This window comes from Vombatus ursinus, unplaced genomic scaffold, assembly GCF_900497805.2.
Source record: "Vombatus ursinus unplaced genomic scaffold, bare-nosed wombat genome assembly UNPS02010219.1, whole genome shotgun sequence".
Taxonomy (NCBI): domain Eukaryota; kingdom Metazoa; phylum Chordata; class Mammalia; order Diprotodontia; family Vombatidae; genus Vombatus; species Vombatus ursinus.
Genome location: NW_020949997.1, coordinates 6,014,294 through 6,028,337, shown reverse-complemented (window position 1 = coordinate 6,028,337; position 14,044 = coordinate 6,014,294). Strand labels below are relative to the sequence as shown.

The following is a 14,044-nucleotide window of genomic DNA, read 5'->3' as shown; positions in this document are numbered from 1 at the left end:
TGGTTAGTAATGGGGGGGGTGGATCCTTAGGGCCAAGGGCAATTCCGTTTCCGGTCTCACGTAGGTCCTTTTGTTAGTCTGGTCCGGCTCCCGCGTGGGAGGTGAGTTAATCCTGGAGAGTGTGTATGTAGGTGTGTGCCCTCGAGGTGGGGGAGAGGGAAAAGGGGTCAGAGACTGGAGGAAGAAGCTCCGGGTTTTCCCTTGTGCGGAAGAACCAGACCTTAATCCCTTGGCTGGAGCCTTTGGCCTCTGATTTAGCGCTTGGGGGAGGGGCTGAGCGGGAGGATATGCGCATGCGCCATGCGCCCTCCTCGTTCCTGGAGTGTGTTTGCGCATGTGTTGTGTGATTGTACGTTTTGGGGCGTAATTGTTTTGTGTGATCTTGTACGTTGGTGTGTGACTGTGTTTAAACCAGTGCGCGCTCCCCGGGCTTCTTGAGGCGGGGTCTGGGAATTAACAACCAAGGGGAAAAGAGAAAGTGTAATGAATCTAGAATCAACTAGATTGGGTCAGGTAGGTGGTGCAGTGGATAGAGCTATGGGCTTGGAGTCAGGAAGACCTGAATTCAAATTCAGCCTTACATAGCTGTGTGACCCTGGGCTAGTCACAACCCAATTTGCCTCACTTTACTCCTCTGTAAAGTGGAGATCATAGTGGCAAAGTTGTTGTAAGGATCAAATGATATAATAATTGTAAAGCACTTGGTACATATTAAGCTGTATATAAATGTTAGCAGTTATTATTACTAGACATGTATTCAGATCCCACCCCTTTGTGACCTTGGGCAAATCACTAAACCTCCGTGGCCCCCACTTTTTGACCTGGACTGCTTCTGAGGTCCCTTCTAGCCCAAGATCTGAGATGTTATGATGGCTTGCCAAAATATGAGCGGTTGTGAAAAAAGTACCTTGTGGTATAAAATGGTGTATAGTAATATTATCTAAAATGGTATATAGTAATATTATCTACCATTTAGTGGGGCCTTAAGGTTTGCAAAGTACTTGACCTGTATTATCTCTTTTGAGTCTTACCCAACAACCATGTGATGTAGATGCTTTTATTATCCCCATTTTACCTATGAGGAAACAGTCTGGTTAATTAGTGACTTGCCTAGGCTAGGGTCACACAGATGGTGTTGCAAGAATTTTCAGGGTTGTTGCTAGCCATAGCATGGTTATTGACAGAGAGGTACCCTGCAGTTTATTTCTCCACTCAAGACTGTGACACACACTATCAGTAAGTGATAAACATGTGTGTCTCACAGCTTCGAGTGCATGCAAGCACACATGTGCATGTGTGTGTATGTATTTAAATATGTCATCTGTGGCGTGCATACCTCTCTCTTCCTCTTTTCTCCCTTTCTTCTCTCTCCCCTCTCCCTCCCCTCTTTTCTGTTGAACTCCTTGATGCAGAATTTTGGGTAAGGTCAAGTAGGACATTGAAAGGAAAAAGTACATTTTTAGTAAAAGGAAAAAAAATGCTCTGTTACAAGGGACTTTAGCATAGCCATTTACACCACACCTGAGAAGGCCATGTTTTCTTTATCAGTCAGTTAATTAGCATTTGTTACGCTTCTGCTATATATACCTTATTAGATGAATAAAGAGAAGTGGGTGAGTTCCTGGAATTATTCTAAATTGTGAAGAGATTATGGGAAGGGAGATAGTAAAAGAGACCATGTCACAAAATGGAGTCAGTTATGTTCTCCCCCAAATTCACTTTTGACAATAGTAAGTGCCTGAGGTGGCATTCAAACTCAGGTTGACTAACTCCATATCCAGAGCATGAGTTAATATTATTAAATCTTAAGTGTGTTTTTGAATCGACTCTTTGTGCCTGTTTGAAGACAGTTCCTCATGGTTTGATGCTCACCTTGTCATTTGTGTGTTCCAGGGTCTCTGGGCTACCTCTGCAAGGGCCCTGGAAAAGGCTGGCAGATCTCTTTGGTTAACAACATCCTGTCATGGACTGCTTTTTTGATCCTCCTGGTAACTCTTGGTAGAGGCCAAGGGGACCAACCGGGGTAATCTACAAGGTTGATTAACTGCAGGAAATAAATGTGAACTTCAGGGAAAAAAAACAAAACAAAAAAAAAAAACCAAGCCCTAACTGAAGAAAGTTTCTCCTAAAACTACCAAATCCCCATTCCACATGGACAAGTTGGGAATTTGATAGTGAAAGTAGAAGATACCGTCACAATCATAATTCATCCTAGGAAAAAGACAAATTGGACTCCAAGAGAGAACTTCAGGAAAGAGGCTGGAAACAGCAAGTTGGAGCTTTTGGCACTAGAGAAATTTTCCTTGTTTACACCTGGGAGATCAGGATTTGAGTGAAATTAAACATAACAAGGCAGCAAGGAAGGGGTGACCATGGAAAAATTACCCCAGACTCTTGGAGAGAGAGGTAAGGATTAAAAGAAGGATGGGGCCAAGTAGATCAAGGGTTAATCTCCCAAGGATGGGGAAAGTAGAAAAAACATCAGAGAGGCTACTGGGTATGGTAAATAAATGACTAGGAAACTTGGTAAGTAAGATCTTTGGGATTTCAAGTGAATTTCACTTTTCTAGCTTAGTTTTCACCTTCCTTTATTTTCACATCATGTTGTATTCTCCTGAGTGCCAGGGTGAGGACCATACTCCATTGTTTGCACCTATAATAGGGTTTGGACCAAAAATCGAGGATAGTTCAGACATTCTACTCTTTTCTAAGCTTTTTATCCTGAAAGTTGGGGAATTAGTGGCTCGCTGTTTCTTATTGGATAAAATACAAGTCCCTCAGCTTGGTTAGTATGCCTCTAGCCTCTATTTTCCAAATTTATTTCACATTACTCCCCTTTATGCATTCTATATGAAAGCCAAACTGGCATATTTGACATCCCCCAGAATTTGGCATTTTATGTCCAGTTTGTGCCATTCCACTTGCTGTTTCCTATGCCTAGAATGCCCTTTCTCCCTGGAGCTGAGGCCATACCTCCTCCTTGTTATGCCTCCTGTGAGGAGGCTTCACTGTAGGCACACTGGCCCCCGTGCTAGGCCATACTTAGCAAGAAGATGGGCCAGGAGAAATTGCCTAGAACAGTTTCACCTCTCTCCCTCGACGGTTTTCCCCAATCACTGATACTCTGCTTGAACGCATCCCTCAATGGCTAACGTTCTCCTATCTCTTTTTATAGTCTCTCCATTATAGTGATACAGAACCCCTTGCTACTAACTCTTCGCCCCCCATTGCCCTTGCCCCCAACCTTGGCTGTCCACTTTCTTATTCACCTATCTGCTTCAGCCCTCCTCTTTCCCTTTCCTTGTCCCACTCCTGAACAGCCAGTGCCTACTTCTATACCCTCTGGAAAGTCTGCTCCATACTTAACAAACTTTAATTTCAAATTAAATCTCTTCTCACTTTTTCCATCTTCTGTAAATCACTCATATCAGGCTTCCTTCTGATGATTCTGCTTCCCTTCTCACCCTTTCTGGTACTGGCCATACTTTGAGCTCACCAATTCACTGGTCATAGCAGGGGAGTCAGAATGCCCATTACTTCTCATTCTGAGCACCCTCACCCTCTTTTCTCCAGTGAGTTCACATTATCCAAGTTGAGCACCAGATCCAGATTCTAGTGGTGGTTATCTAGTGACCCCTTAGGACATTCTACCTCATAACTCAGTGAGTTCATGCCAGACTCACAGTCTTTTTCTACTCTCCAATACCTGTACTCCTACTAGGGGAATTCAACTTACATATTAAAATTCCCTCAAATGCCCTAATTTTCTGGTTTTCAGTCTCCTGAATTTCTGTGATCTACTTTTTCACTAAGCTACACACAGAGATGGTAGTCGTCCTCATGATCTTGCCACCACCTACAAATATTCTACTTCCATGTTCACAAACTCTGAAATTCTTGTGTCTTATCAGGTCTTGTATCATCCCATATTTCCCTATGCCTTACAACCCCTACCCTTATTCTTTATCCTCACTGTAACCTCCAATCCTTCCATTCCTCAGTTCTTTCCAAGGACATTCACCTTGCCCTCACTACATTCTGCTTCCTTCCCAGTTTCGACACCTTAGTGAATCATTTGAACTCTACATTATCCTTTATTCTCATCCCTTGCCCCATTTTTAAAAGTGTGTACTAGGAAATTTTGTTGTATGTGGAGCTAGTTGGTTGTAGTTTAGATGATTTTAATTTTGGTGGCAAGATCCAAAATTTCATAGTCTGGGGCAAATTGGACATTAGCTTCTCTCCATCAGGCCAGATTGGTTTGTTGATCTTGGCTGCATCAATGTCATATAACTTCTTTATAGTCTTTTATCTGGTGTTTGCTGGCCACAGTGACTAATACCAGGGTTGTGTTGTCTTTAGACTTCATAGCTGATTCAGTGGACAAGAGAAACATGATGATAGCATAGTGATCATGCTTGTTCCTCCTGTGGGCACTTTTCTGGGATTATCTCCAGTGTTGAAGTGACTTGAGTCTCCAGAAGGTGGAGGACATTCATATTTTTTTTCTTTCTATGGCTGTGTTTACCCTTTAAAACTGCCTTCTTGGTTTTGAAGACCTTTAACTTGGCTTCTGTCTTGGGGGCAACCACTCCCTTCTTCACTTTTGGTGCTATGCCCCATTATTCTATTACTGATCACACCTTGCCAAACTCTAATCCTGGATTACTCTTGCTTTCTGGCTCCTTTCCTGTTCATCTCCTGTTGAATGAATTGGAGGAAGTCAGGAACCCTAACTGGATTCAGATTATGTTGCTGACAGATTATGTTACTGACACTCAGCTGGGCTCTCACTGCAGCAAGGCAATCCTTCTACTCTCTATAATTGATTCTCTATCCCATTCTACGTAGCATCTCTTCCAAACCTTTTAAGCTGCTCAGGGTATCACCTCCTATCTTGTCAGCTGAAGACCTTGCTTCATACTTCACTGAAAAAATTGAGTCCACTTGACAAGAGTTCCCTCTTCTCCCTTTCTCATGTCATATACTGTGTACATTTCTCCCACTGTCTTTTTACTCCAATCTCTAGTGAAGAGGTGGCCCTTGTCATTATCAAAGCTGGCTTCTTTATGTGTACCCTTGATTCTTTCCTCTTTCACTTTCTCTAGCAGTTTGCTTGCCCCCATTATCATATAGAATTTGAGAATCACAGAATTTGAATATTGGAAGGGACTTTAGTGGCCATTTATCCTAACTTGTGCACAAAAGGAATCTTTATAACATATCTTACAAAAGATGGTCCAGTTTCTTTCTAATCTTCATTCTCTTCCATATCTGCCCTGGCTCTTTTCTTGATGTCTACAAACATGCCTATGTTTCCTCCATTCTTAAAAGACACTTGATTCTACCAACCCTGCTGATTATCCTATATCTCTCCTCCACTTCTCAGCTGAACTCTGAAAAAGATAGCTATATGTGGTGCCTCTACTTCCTGTGATCTCTCTTACAAACCCTCTGTAATATGGCTTCTAACCTAGTCATTCAACTGAAACTACTCTCTTCAAAGTTACCAATGATTTTTTAGTTGCTGAATTGAACTTTTCATACAATTTGGTACAGTTGTTTCTTCTCCTGGATAGTCTCTTCTCTAGGTTTTTGTAGCACTGCACTCTTGGTGGTTGTCCACCTACCTGTCTGATTGCCTCTTCTTAGTCTCCTTTACTGATTTTTCCTCCATGGCACACCCACTAGTCATGGGTTTTCCCCTAGTCTCTAACCTGGGCTTTTTCTACTTTTTCCTCTGTGCTATCTCACTTGGTGATTTCATCAGGTCTCATAGGTTTAATGCTTATCTTTATGTAGATGACTGCCAGATCTGTATATCTAGACCTAGTCTTCCAAGGTCCAGTCCCATATCACCAACTGCTTTTTAGATTTCTCAAACTGGATGTCTCATAGGCATCTCAAACTCCACATATTCAAATTAAACCTTCCCTTCTTAAACTTCCCTGTTACTGTGGGGGTGCCATTATACTTCCAGTCACCCAGATTTGCAACCTCTGTGTCATCCTCAATGTCTCATTCATCTCACATATAAACTCAATTGACAAATCTTTTTGTTATTACCTTCATGACATCTCTTGCCTGTTTCTTTTTCTCCACTTATGCAGCTACCACCCTAGTTCTTAAAATGTAAATCTGACCATGTTACACATGCCACCTTCCTCTCTCAATGAACTCCAATGGTTCCCTTTTGCCTATAAAATTAAATAGAAAGGTATTTGGCATTTAAAGATTTTCACAACCTGGTCCCTTCCTATCTTTCAATCTTGTTATGTTTGACTCCCTTCTATAGACTCCATGGTCCAATTATACTGGAGTACTTGATGGTCTTTGTCCATTACATTCCATCGCCTATCTTTCTGCCTATACACTAGATATACCCCATGCTTGTAATGTTTTTTCTCCTCTCCTCACCTCTGCCTCTTAGGATCCCTGGCTTCTTTCAAGACAGCTCAAATGCTACCTTCAGCGGTAGGCCTTTCTCAGTCTCCTCAGCTGCCAGAGCCTCTTCTCTGAGATAACCTCCATCTCTTCTGTATGTATCTTGTATGTATTTGTTTACATGTTGCACACCTCTTGGAATGTGAGCTCTTAGCACAGGGCCTAGCACATAGCAAAGTGATTGATAAATGCCTGTTGACTTACTCTTGCCTCTTAGAATCCTTTGCTTCCTTTAAAGTTCAATGCATGTACTTCATCCTATGGGAAGTCTTTTATAGAATTTTATTGTTGTAAGAGGACTCAGCTATCTAGACCAACCCACACCACAAGCAATCCCTACTATAATATTATACTTGAAAAGTGGTCATTTAGCCTCTGCTTGAAGACCTCTAATGAAGGGGACCCCCCTAACTCCTGTAGCAGCCCATCCCTGATTCCTCTAGATTCTAATGTTCTCTCTTCAGATTGTCTTGTATTTACTCATCTGTATACATGTTATATCCTTCAGTGGAATATAATCACCCTGAAGACAGAGATTGTCATTTTGTCTTGGCATTCTTAGTACCCAGCATAATTCCTTGCATATTGTAGGTTTTTAATAAATGTTTGCTGAATTAAATTTTCACTTGTCAAATTACTTTTATAGTTTGTTCTTACATTGTCCTTATTCACTCAGGCACATTGGGCATATGTCATTTCCATTTTACATGTTAGGAAGCAGGTTTGAATAGATGAAAATCATTGCTTAATATACTACAATAAATAACCTTTGAGTGGTAGCAATACCACTATACCCGATATCCTGTGCCCTAAAGAGACCAAAGAAAGAGAAAGAGGACCCTATGCAAAAAATAGATATATAGCAAGTTTTTTTGTTTTAGCAAAGAACTGGAAACTAAAGGTTTGTTTATTATTTGAGAAATGACTAAACAAATTATGGTGTATGAGTGTAACAGAATATTATGTCAAGAAATGATGAAAGAGACTATTTCAGAGAAACCTGGAAAGACTTGTATGAACTGATAACAGTGAAGAGAGCAGGATCAGAAGAAAAATTATGATAACATTATAAATAAAAACAACTTTGAAAAACTTAAGAACTCTTATAGCCATGATTCCAGAGGAGTCATGATGAAGTATGCTTCCTGTCTACAATAACAAGTGATGGACTCAAGATACATAATAAGACCTGCGTTTTCAAACAGCCGACCCAACATGGGAATTTGTTTTACTTGACTGTGTATTTGTTGAAATGGCTTTTTTTTTTCCTATTTCAGGTATATATGGTACCAGAGGGGGCTAGGGTAGTGAGAAAAAAGAAAAGTGGGTCATTGAAACATTTTTAACAATGTATGGAAGAAAACAGAAAGAAGGCTAGAAAGAATAACAGATGAATGGAGTAGCTTCTAAAATTACATGTTGACTATCGTATATTTGAAAAGAAAAGCAAACCATACATAATCAAGACCTTCAGTTTCAGATGCAGTCTTTTTCTACTATATAAAAGGAAATGCTACTTTTATTTTGTGGTTTAAATTCAGAATTAAAAAAAAACTAATAAAAAGATGTCATTGTTCATTAATGACAGTCTAGACTGGAATTCATGGCTTTTTAACTTTTTATAGAAAACATATTTTTATTTCTATAATATGTCCTATCTAGAAAGGTAATTTCTTGAAAGAGTTCCACAAAATAATTCTTTGCATATCCTCTAAAAACTAAGAAAAGCATAAGAATTTTTTCCTTCCATAAGTGGCATAATTGAAGGACAGTTGAATGCTATACTGTCACACAGCAGATAGGAGGTAGAAATGTGACTTTACAACATAGGGCCTGATTCCCAAACCAGGACTGTTGTCTTAAAGAAAAAAAATTTGGTTGATGGTTTTTATTTTTAACCTCCTAATTGTTTCTGGGTAGAGCCTCTTCACCACCACATCTATAGCTTTGGAATCAAACCTTCTCTTGTAACAAAGGAAAACAGTTAAGACAGAACAACAGATATAGGGACCTTGTGTAATAATATATGGTACAGAAGAAAGGGAATTGCCTCAAGTCAGAGCACCTGAATTCACAGGGACAAGCCAAAACCTCTTTGAACTTTAGTTGCTTCTAAGGGGGTTGGATTAAGGTGACTTTTGAGGTCCCTTCCAGCAATAGAATGAACATTCTGCCTCTGTAGTATCCTGTCTCTAGGCTGTGGAGGGAAAGTAAATTTTTTTATCTGTTTTTTTGGACCAAGATTAATTATGAAAATCACCTAGAGTTTGTGTTCTTACGTTATTATAGTTATAAATCTGTCCTGTTTTTCGTGTTTCCCTCTGGCCTGCCTTCAGCTTACCATGAAGGTAAGTCCGAGTTCCTGGCCATTCTCTGAGCCTAGGAAATGGTGGGGTTGGTTCCTTGACTCCCATTTGTCTTACCTCTTTGAGGGTATGGTAGTGTATGATTTAGCATTTTTTTTAGGTGACTTCTTTGTGCAAGGTATGCTAGGGATACAAAGACAAAAAGAAAATGATAAACCAGCCTGCCCTCCCGAAACTTAGATTTTGCTGGGAGATACAATGTATAAACACATATGCTAGTGCTTGCGCATGCGCGCGCACACACACACACACACACACACACACACACAGGCAGTGTGCGTGTGTGTGGGGGGGGGCTACAGATTTGAGGAGGGAAGGAGAGAGCACTAACTCTCAAGATGATCAAGACACTTCCTATAAGAGGCTGCTTATAAAGTGAGGTTTAAAGGAAGCTAAATCCTCCGAGGAGGGAAGTCCTGTGCGTGGGCATGGATGTGGCATGGATTCAGCACGGAATGCTGAATTCTGAAACAGCAAACAGGCTGGTTTGGCTGGAATATAGACTTTAAGATGGAGAGTACTGCTGTGTAAGAAATCTGGAAGAGGAGACTAGAGCCATATTATGAAGGGCTTTAAATACGAAGCTGAAGAATTGGCATTCCAATCTAGTGGCAATAGAGAGCCACTGATTTTTCTTGAGCAGGGTGATGATGTGGTCAGACCTGTGCTTAAGGACTATTTTTTTAGGAGGGAGGCACCGCTGTGGAAGTTGGAACCACCTCTTAAGTGAGGAGGCTAGAAGCAGGGAGAACAATTAGGAGGCTATTGCAGTACATCAGAGGTGACTCCCATTAGATGTGGGGATTTCCAGCTAGCCTTGGAGCTACCCTTTTAAGTTTTTTCTTTTTTCTCTAGCTTTGCCTTCTCAAGATTCTGCCCTTTCCCAAAAGAAGAACTCAGGGGAGGATAGAATGACTGCTGTGGTCCTGACAACCAAGCCCCAGGTGATTTGTGGTTTCTTTTCTTTCCTGAAATGCTGTATCTGTTCAAAGAATGGATACATTTTCTTCCTTGCCTGGCACATCCCAAAGGGCCCTATTCAAAGGGTCTAGGGGTAGAAAATATGTTCTATACTTGAATCGTGTTCTGGCCTCCTTTAGTGTTTCCCTAACCAACATTCACTCATTCATCCCTCCAAGAAGCTTTCTAGAACTCTGTGCCCTGCCAAGTTGTATGCCCCCTCCTTTTTCAAATTATACTTCTCTGTGCGTCTTGCGTTTCACCCTTTGTCTCCACTTCCCATCCCAACCACCCCTGGTGGAATGTTACCTCCTTGAAGGCAGGGCTGGTTTCATGTTTTTTCTTTGTATCTCTCAGACACCTGTAATTCTCTCCAGGGTCAAGCATAATGCCTTAGTATAGTAGGCATGCATTAGCCATTGAGTTGAATTGGACATATAGCACTGTATCATTCCCACATGTTTTACAGGTCTATTTAAGTTGTGAGAGATAGTACATAAAGGGCTGGTTTTGGATTTAGGAAGAGCTGAGCTTGAGTCCTGCCTCTGGTAAATAGTAGACAAGGCATTCAGTCCTATAGTCACTCAGGAAATTTTCTTAGAATTTCTGTTTCAGTGGAGGGAATTTCTATACTGAGGATTCTGTATTCCATTGAAATTACAGATCTGAATCCCCCACTCCCCAGGACTTTTATAAAAATTAGAACGTAAAATGAAGATATTACCCATGATTACACATTCAGGGTATCATCTTCAACAGACGGTTGCTTGTCCATATATAGGGCAATGCTAGATGCTGAGAATGTAAGATAATATACGGCCACTTTTCATGATGAAAGGGTGTTGATTTAATTCCAGTCATATGGAAACTTTTCCATCTTTTAGAAGCATAAGGAAAATTGCCTTATAGATAATAAATTTCCCATATCAAATTAAGTAAATTCAAAACCATATGTTTTCCTTTTCCTAGCCCCATGCTCCCCAAGCATATACAGAACTAAGTTCTAGTGGCATGACCAAACCCCAGAACCATTTGACTTCATTAAGCTTAGGTGGGAGTAAATATCATCCATTTCTACAATAATGCAGAAATTTTCTTGTGTGGATAGCCATTTACATATTTGGAGATATGGGTACCCTTTTTATGTGTTAAAATAATTTTCAGAATTTAATAAGGATGTTACAAAGCCTCCAGAATTTTCTTATTTGCCAGTTCCTACTCATATACACAGCATCTGTAATGTGGTCACCTAAGTGTCATCCAAACATATTAGTACAACTTTTGTCTTTTCAAGTACTATTGAAAGGATATTGAATTCCTTTCAGATCCAAATCTCTTGGCTATTTTGAAAATAATCTCTTAATAAATTAGTAAGGTGATACTTGCTTGTTATTGGTAAGAATGGTAAATCAATTCTTACCTGCCCTATAAGATAAAATCAATTTCTAAAAATTCATAGTCATATGAGCTTTCAGCACAAATCTTATAATTTGTGTTCCCAGAATGCTAGCTTTAAAAGTCTCTGAATTAAAAAACACATACGTAGTTCATGCTTTGGATTGTTTATCTTGAGACCTTATCACAAGCCCCCAAATGTCAGTTTTCTGAGTACTTGACTGTGCAGTAGACAATTTTTGCTTGACTCAGAAGTACGAGATTGACTTAAAATGTGAGCCTAGATCTTTATAAGCTATATTATACATGCTAAATACTTTGCTAGAAAGAATGCCATGTCTCCAAGACAAAAGTTTTATGCCCAATACTGTATTATTTGCGTAATACATTTTTAAATCCCAGCTTTAATCACATTCAAGATTGATGATGACAAGTTAACAAGCCTTTATTTAAACACTTCTTGTGTGCCACGCACTGTGCTAAGTGCTGGGGGTACAAAGAAAGGCAAAAACACAGTCCCTGTCCTCAAGGACCTCACATTCTAGTGGAGGAGACAACACGAAAACAACTATGTTTACAAAATAGATGCAGAGTAAATTGGAGCTAATATCAGAGAGAAGGTACTGGGGGAGGGTGAGGAGGGTGAGTTATGGGGATGGGGAAAGGCCTATTAATTTCACATATTCATCTTGTATGTTATTTCTAATGATTATCTTCCCTTGTGTTTCTTAAGTATTTTTCATGGGTTAAAATGTGTGTGTTTTAAAAAATGGTACAGCTGGTGTGCTGGGCCCCATTTTGCTACGACTGGAAAAAACCTTGAGACCTTATGGTTTCAAGCATGGACTTTGTGACAAATAATTCTTCCCTACTGTGTTGGGAATGGTACTTTTCCCATTAGTAATACAAAGGACCAACCCTGCACTTTTGCTTTTTAAAGTAGTACTGTAAACAACAGATTAACATTATTTAAGGTATACTTCCTTCTGCTTCCTTGCTTTATACAGTTCTGCCATATGGAATCTGTGAGCAATTATCTGCAAATTAGAAATTCTTGATAAAGATTTATTTGCTCTTGCAAACTGTTTAAGGAAAAATCTGAAAATTTTAAGAAGTTGGTCAGTGGATTTCACTAAAACATTTAGGGATTTTAAGAGAAAGGCATTGGAATGTTCAAGTTTTAAATATACTCACCTATTGTAGAGTTAGGATCAAAGCTTGGGTATAAGATAAGGCCGCTGTTTCAAATCTAGGCATCTCAATGACTGACTTAGGTGGTAGGATCAAGCAGGGAAAAAGGAGCTTAGGAAACCACTACTTACAGAAGACCACTTTATATAGGATTGTGAATTTAATAATTTATAGTAAAAATAAAAATGGTCAGTATATAGATTGTGATGATAATGACCCCTCATCTGTGCTTCAGTGAATCTGTGACATTGATATATGCCCTCCTACCAGTGTGTACCATAATCTATTCAGGCCTTTTTGTCCTTTGTGATTCTTGTTCATAACTTTTATGAAATACTCCATAGAGGACTTAGCTAACATGCTTGAGCAGGGGTGGGGAACCTGCGGCCTCAAGGCCACATGTGACCCTCGAGGTCCTCAAGTGCAGCCCTTGAATCCAAACTCACAGAACAAATCCCCTTAATAAAAAGATTTGTTCTGTAAAACTTGGACTCAGTCAAAGGGCTGCACTTGTGGCCTCAAGGCCACAGGTTCTCCACCCTGCAAGATTATTCTGGGGCTTGATGTATTCAGCATTTTTTGCATATAGGAACAGCAGTGCTAAGTGCTGGAGACTTCACGTCTAGGGAATTTCTCTTCCATTTGGACTCTTCACAATACATCCTCTATAACAGAGGCAATACAAATACTTGTATATCCCCGTTTTATGCTTTGCTTTATGTTATCCTTGTGGCTGCTCTGCCAAGGAATTTTATATGCTTTTAACATGTACGTGAGAAATACTTTATTGGGGGCTGTATTTGTTCTACTGAGTCAGATGCTTTTTTTCTAAAACAACAAAGTAGGGTTTCATTCTCATTATCTTTCAGTTATTTAGATAATGATTTAGTCTGCAAAAGCCTGCTGGTTCCTTTCTTGTTTTCATCACAGAATTCTTGATACACGTATAGTCGGACTGTTTCTAAAAATTTTTTTGAGATAAAAAAGTTTATAGAAGAAAGGATTTTACAGAGTACATAGACAACAGGAAGGAGACTGGAGTTAAAGCTTCCCAGCATGAATTTCTGACTTCAGGTGGACTAATTTTCTCCTTTTTCCCATCACATGCCTTAGCAAGTCTCAATATGTTTGCCTGTGCTTTTCCCAAACCATCACGTACCTGGAATGCTTTCTTGATAATACCTTCCTGTCAAATTCTGATCCCACTTTTTTTTTTTTTTTTTTGCAGTTGGGGTTAAGTGACTTGCCTAGGGTCACACAGCTAGTGAGTGTCAAGTATTTGGTCCGAGGCTGGATTTGAACTCAGGTCCTCCTGATTTCAGGGCCGGGGCTCTATCCACTGCACCACCTAGCTGCCCCTGATCCTGCCTTCTGAAAGGCTTCCTTCATTACCATTGTATTTAGATCCCTTTGGAACCTCCAAAGCATTTTTGTCTATATCACACAATTTGGCATTTGATTATATATGTTAGGTTGCTCTCTTTCCCATGTATGTGTTTAGCCACTGCAGGATTATGTGCTTCAGGGTTAGGGACTGTGCCTCATACTGCAGTTGTATCTACCAGAGAATCTAGTGCAGTGCTAGTTGTGTAATGAATAGGAACTTACACTTGATGTGGCACATGTCAAACTCTGATAAATAGCAGTTCTTATCTGTGTTTTCTGTTATCTCTGGTGTTGCCAACTGC

General features: G+C 40.0%; 1 protein-coding gene and 1 long non-coding RNA gene across 2 annotated transcripts in view; both read left to right on the top strand.

The window, feature by feature from the left end:
* The window catches only part of LOC114037059, a 159,588-nt gene that overhangs the window by 140,334 nt on the left and 5,210 nt on the right, over window positions 1-14,044 (top strand). Inside the window, 2 exon segments of the mRNA XM_027853858.1 lie at window positions 78-101; window positions 259-332. Coding sequence (XP_027709659.1) covers window positions 78-101; window positions 259-332 — 98 coding nt within the window.
* Window positions 54-9,748, top strand: LOC114037027. Its single transcript, XR_003568400.1, has 3 exons — window positions 54-101; window positions 1,894-2,406; window positions 9,666-9,748. It is a non-coding gene; the product is annotated as an uncharacterized LOC114037027 (long non-coding RNA).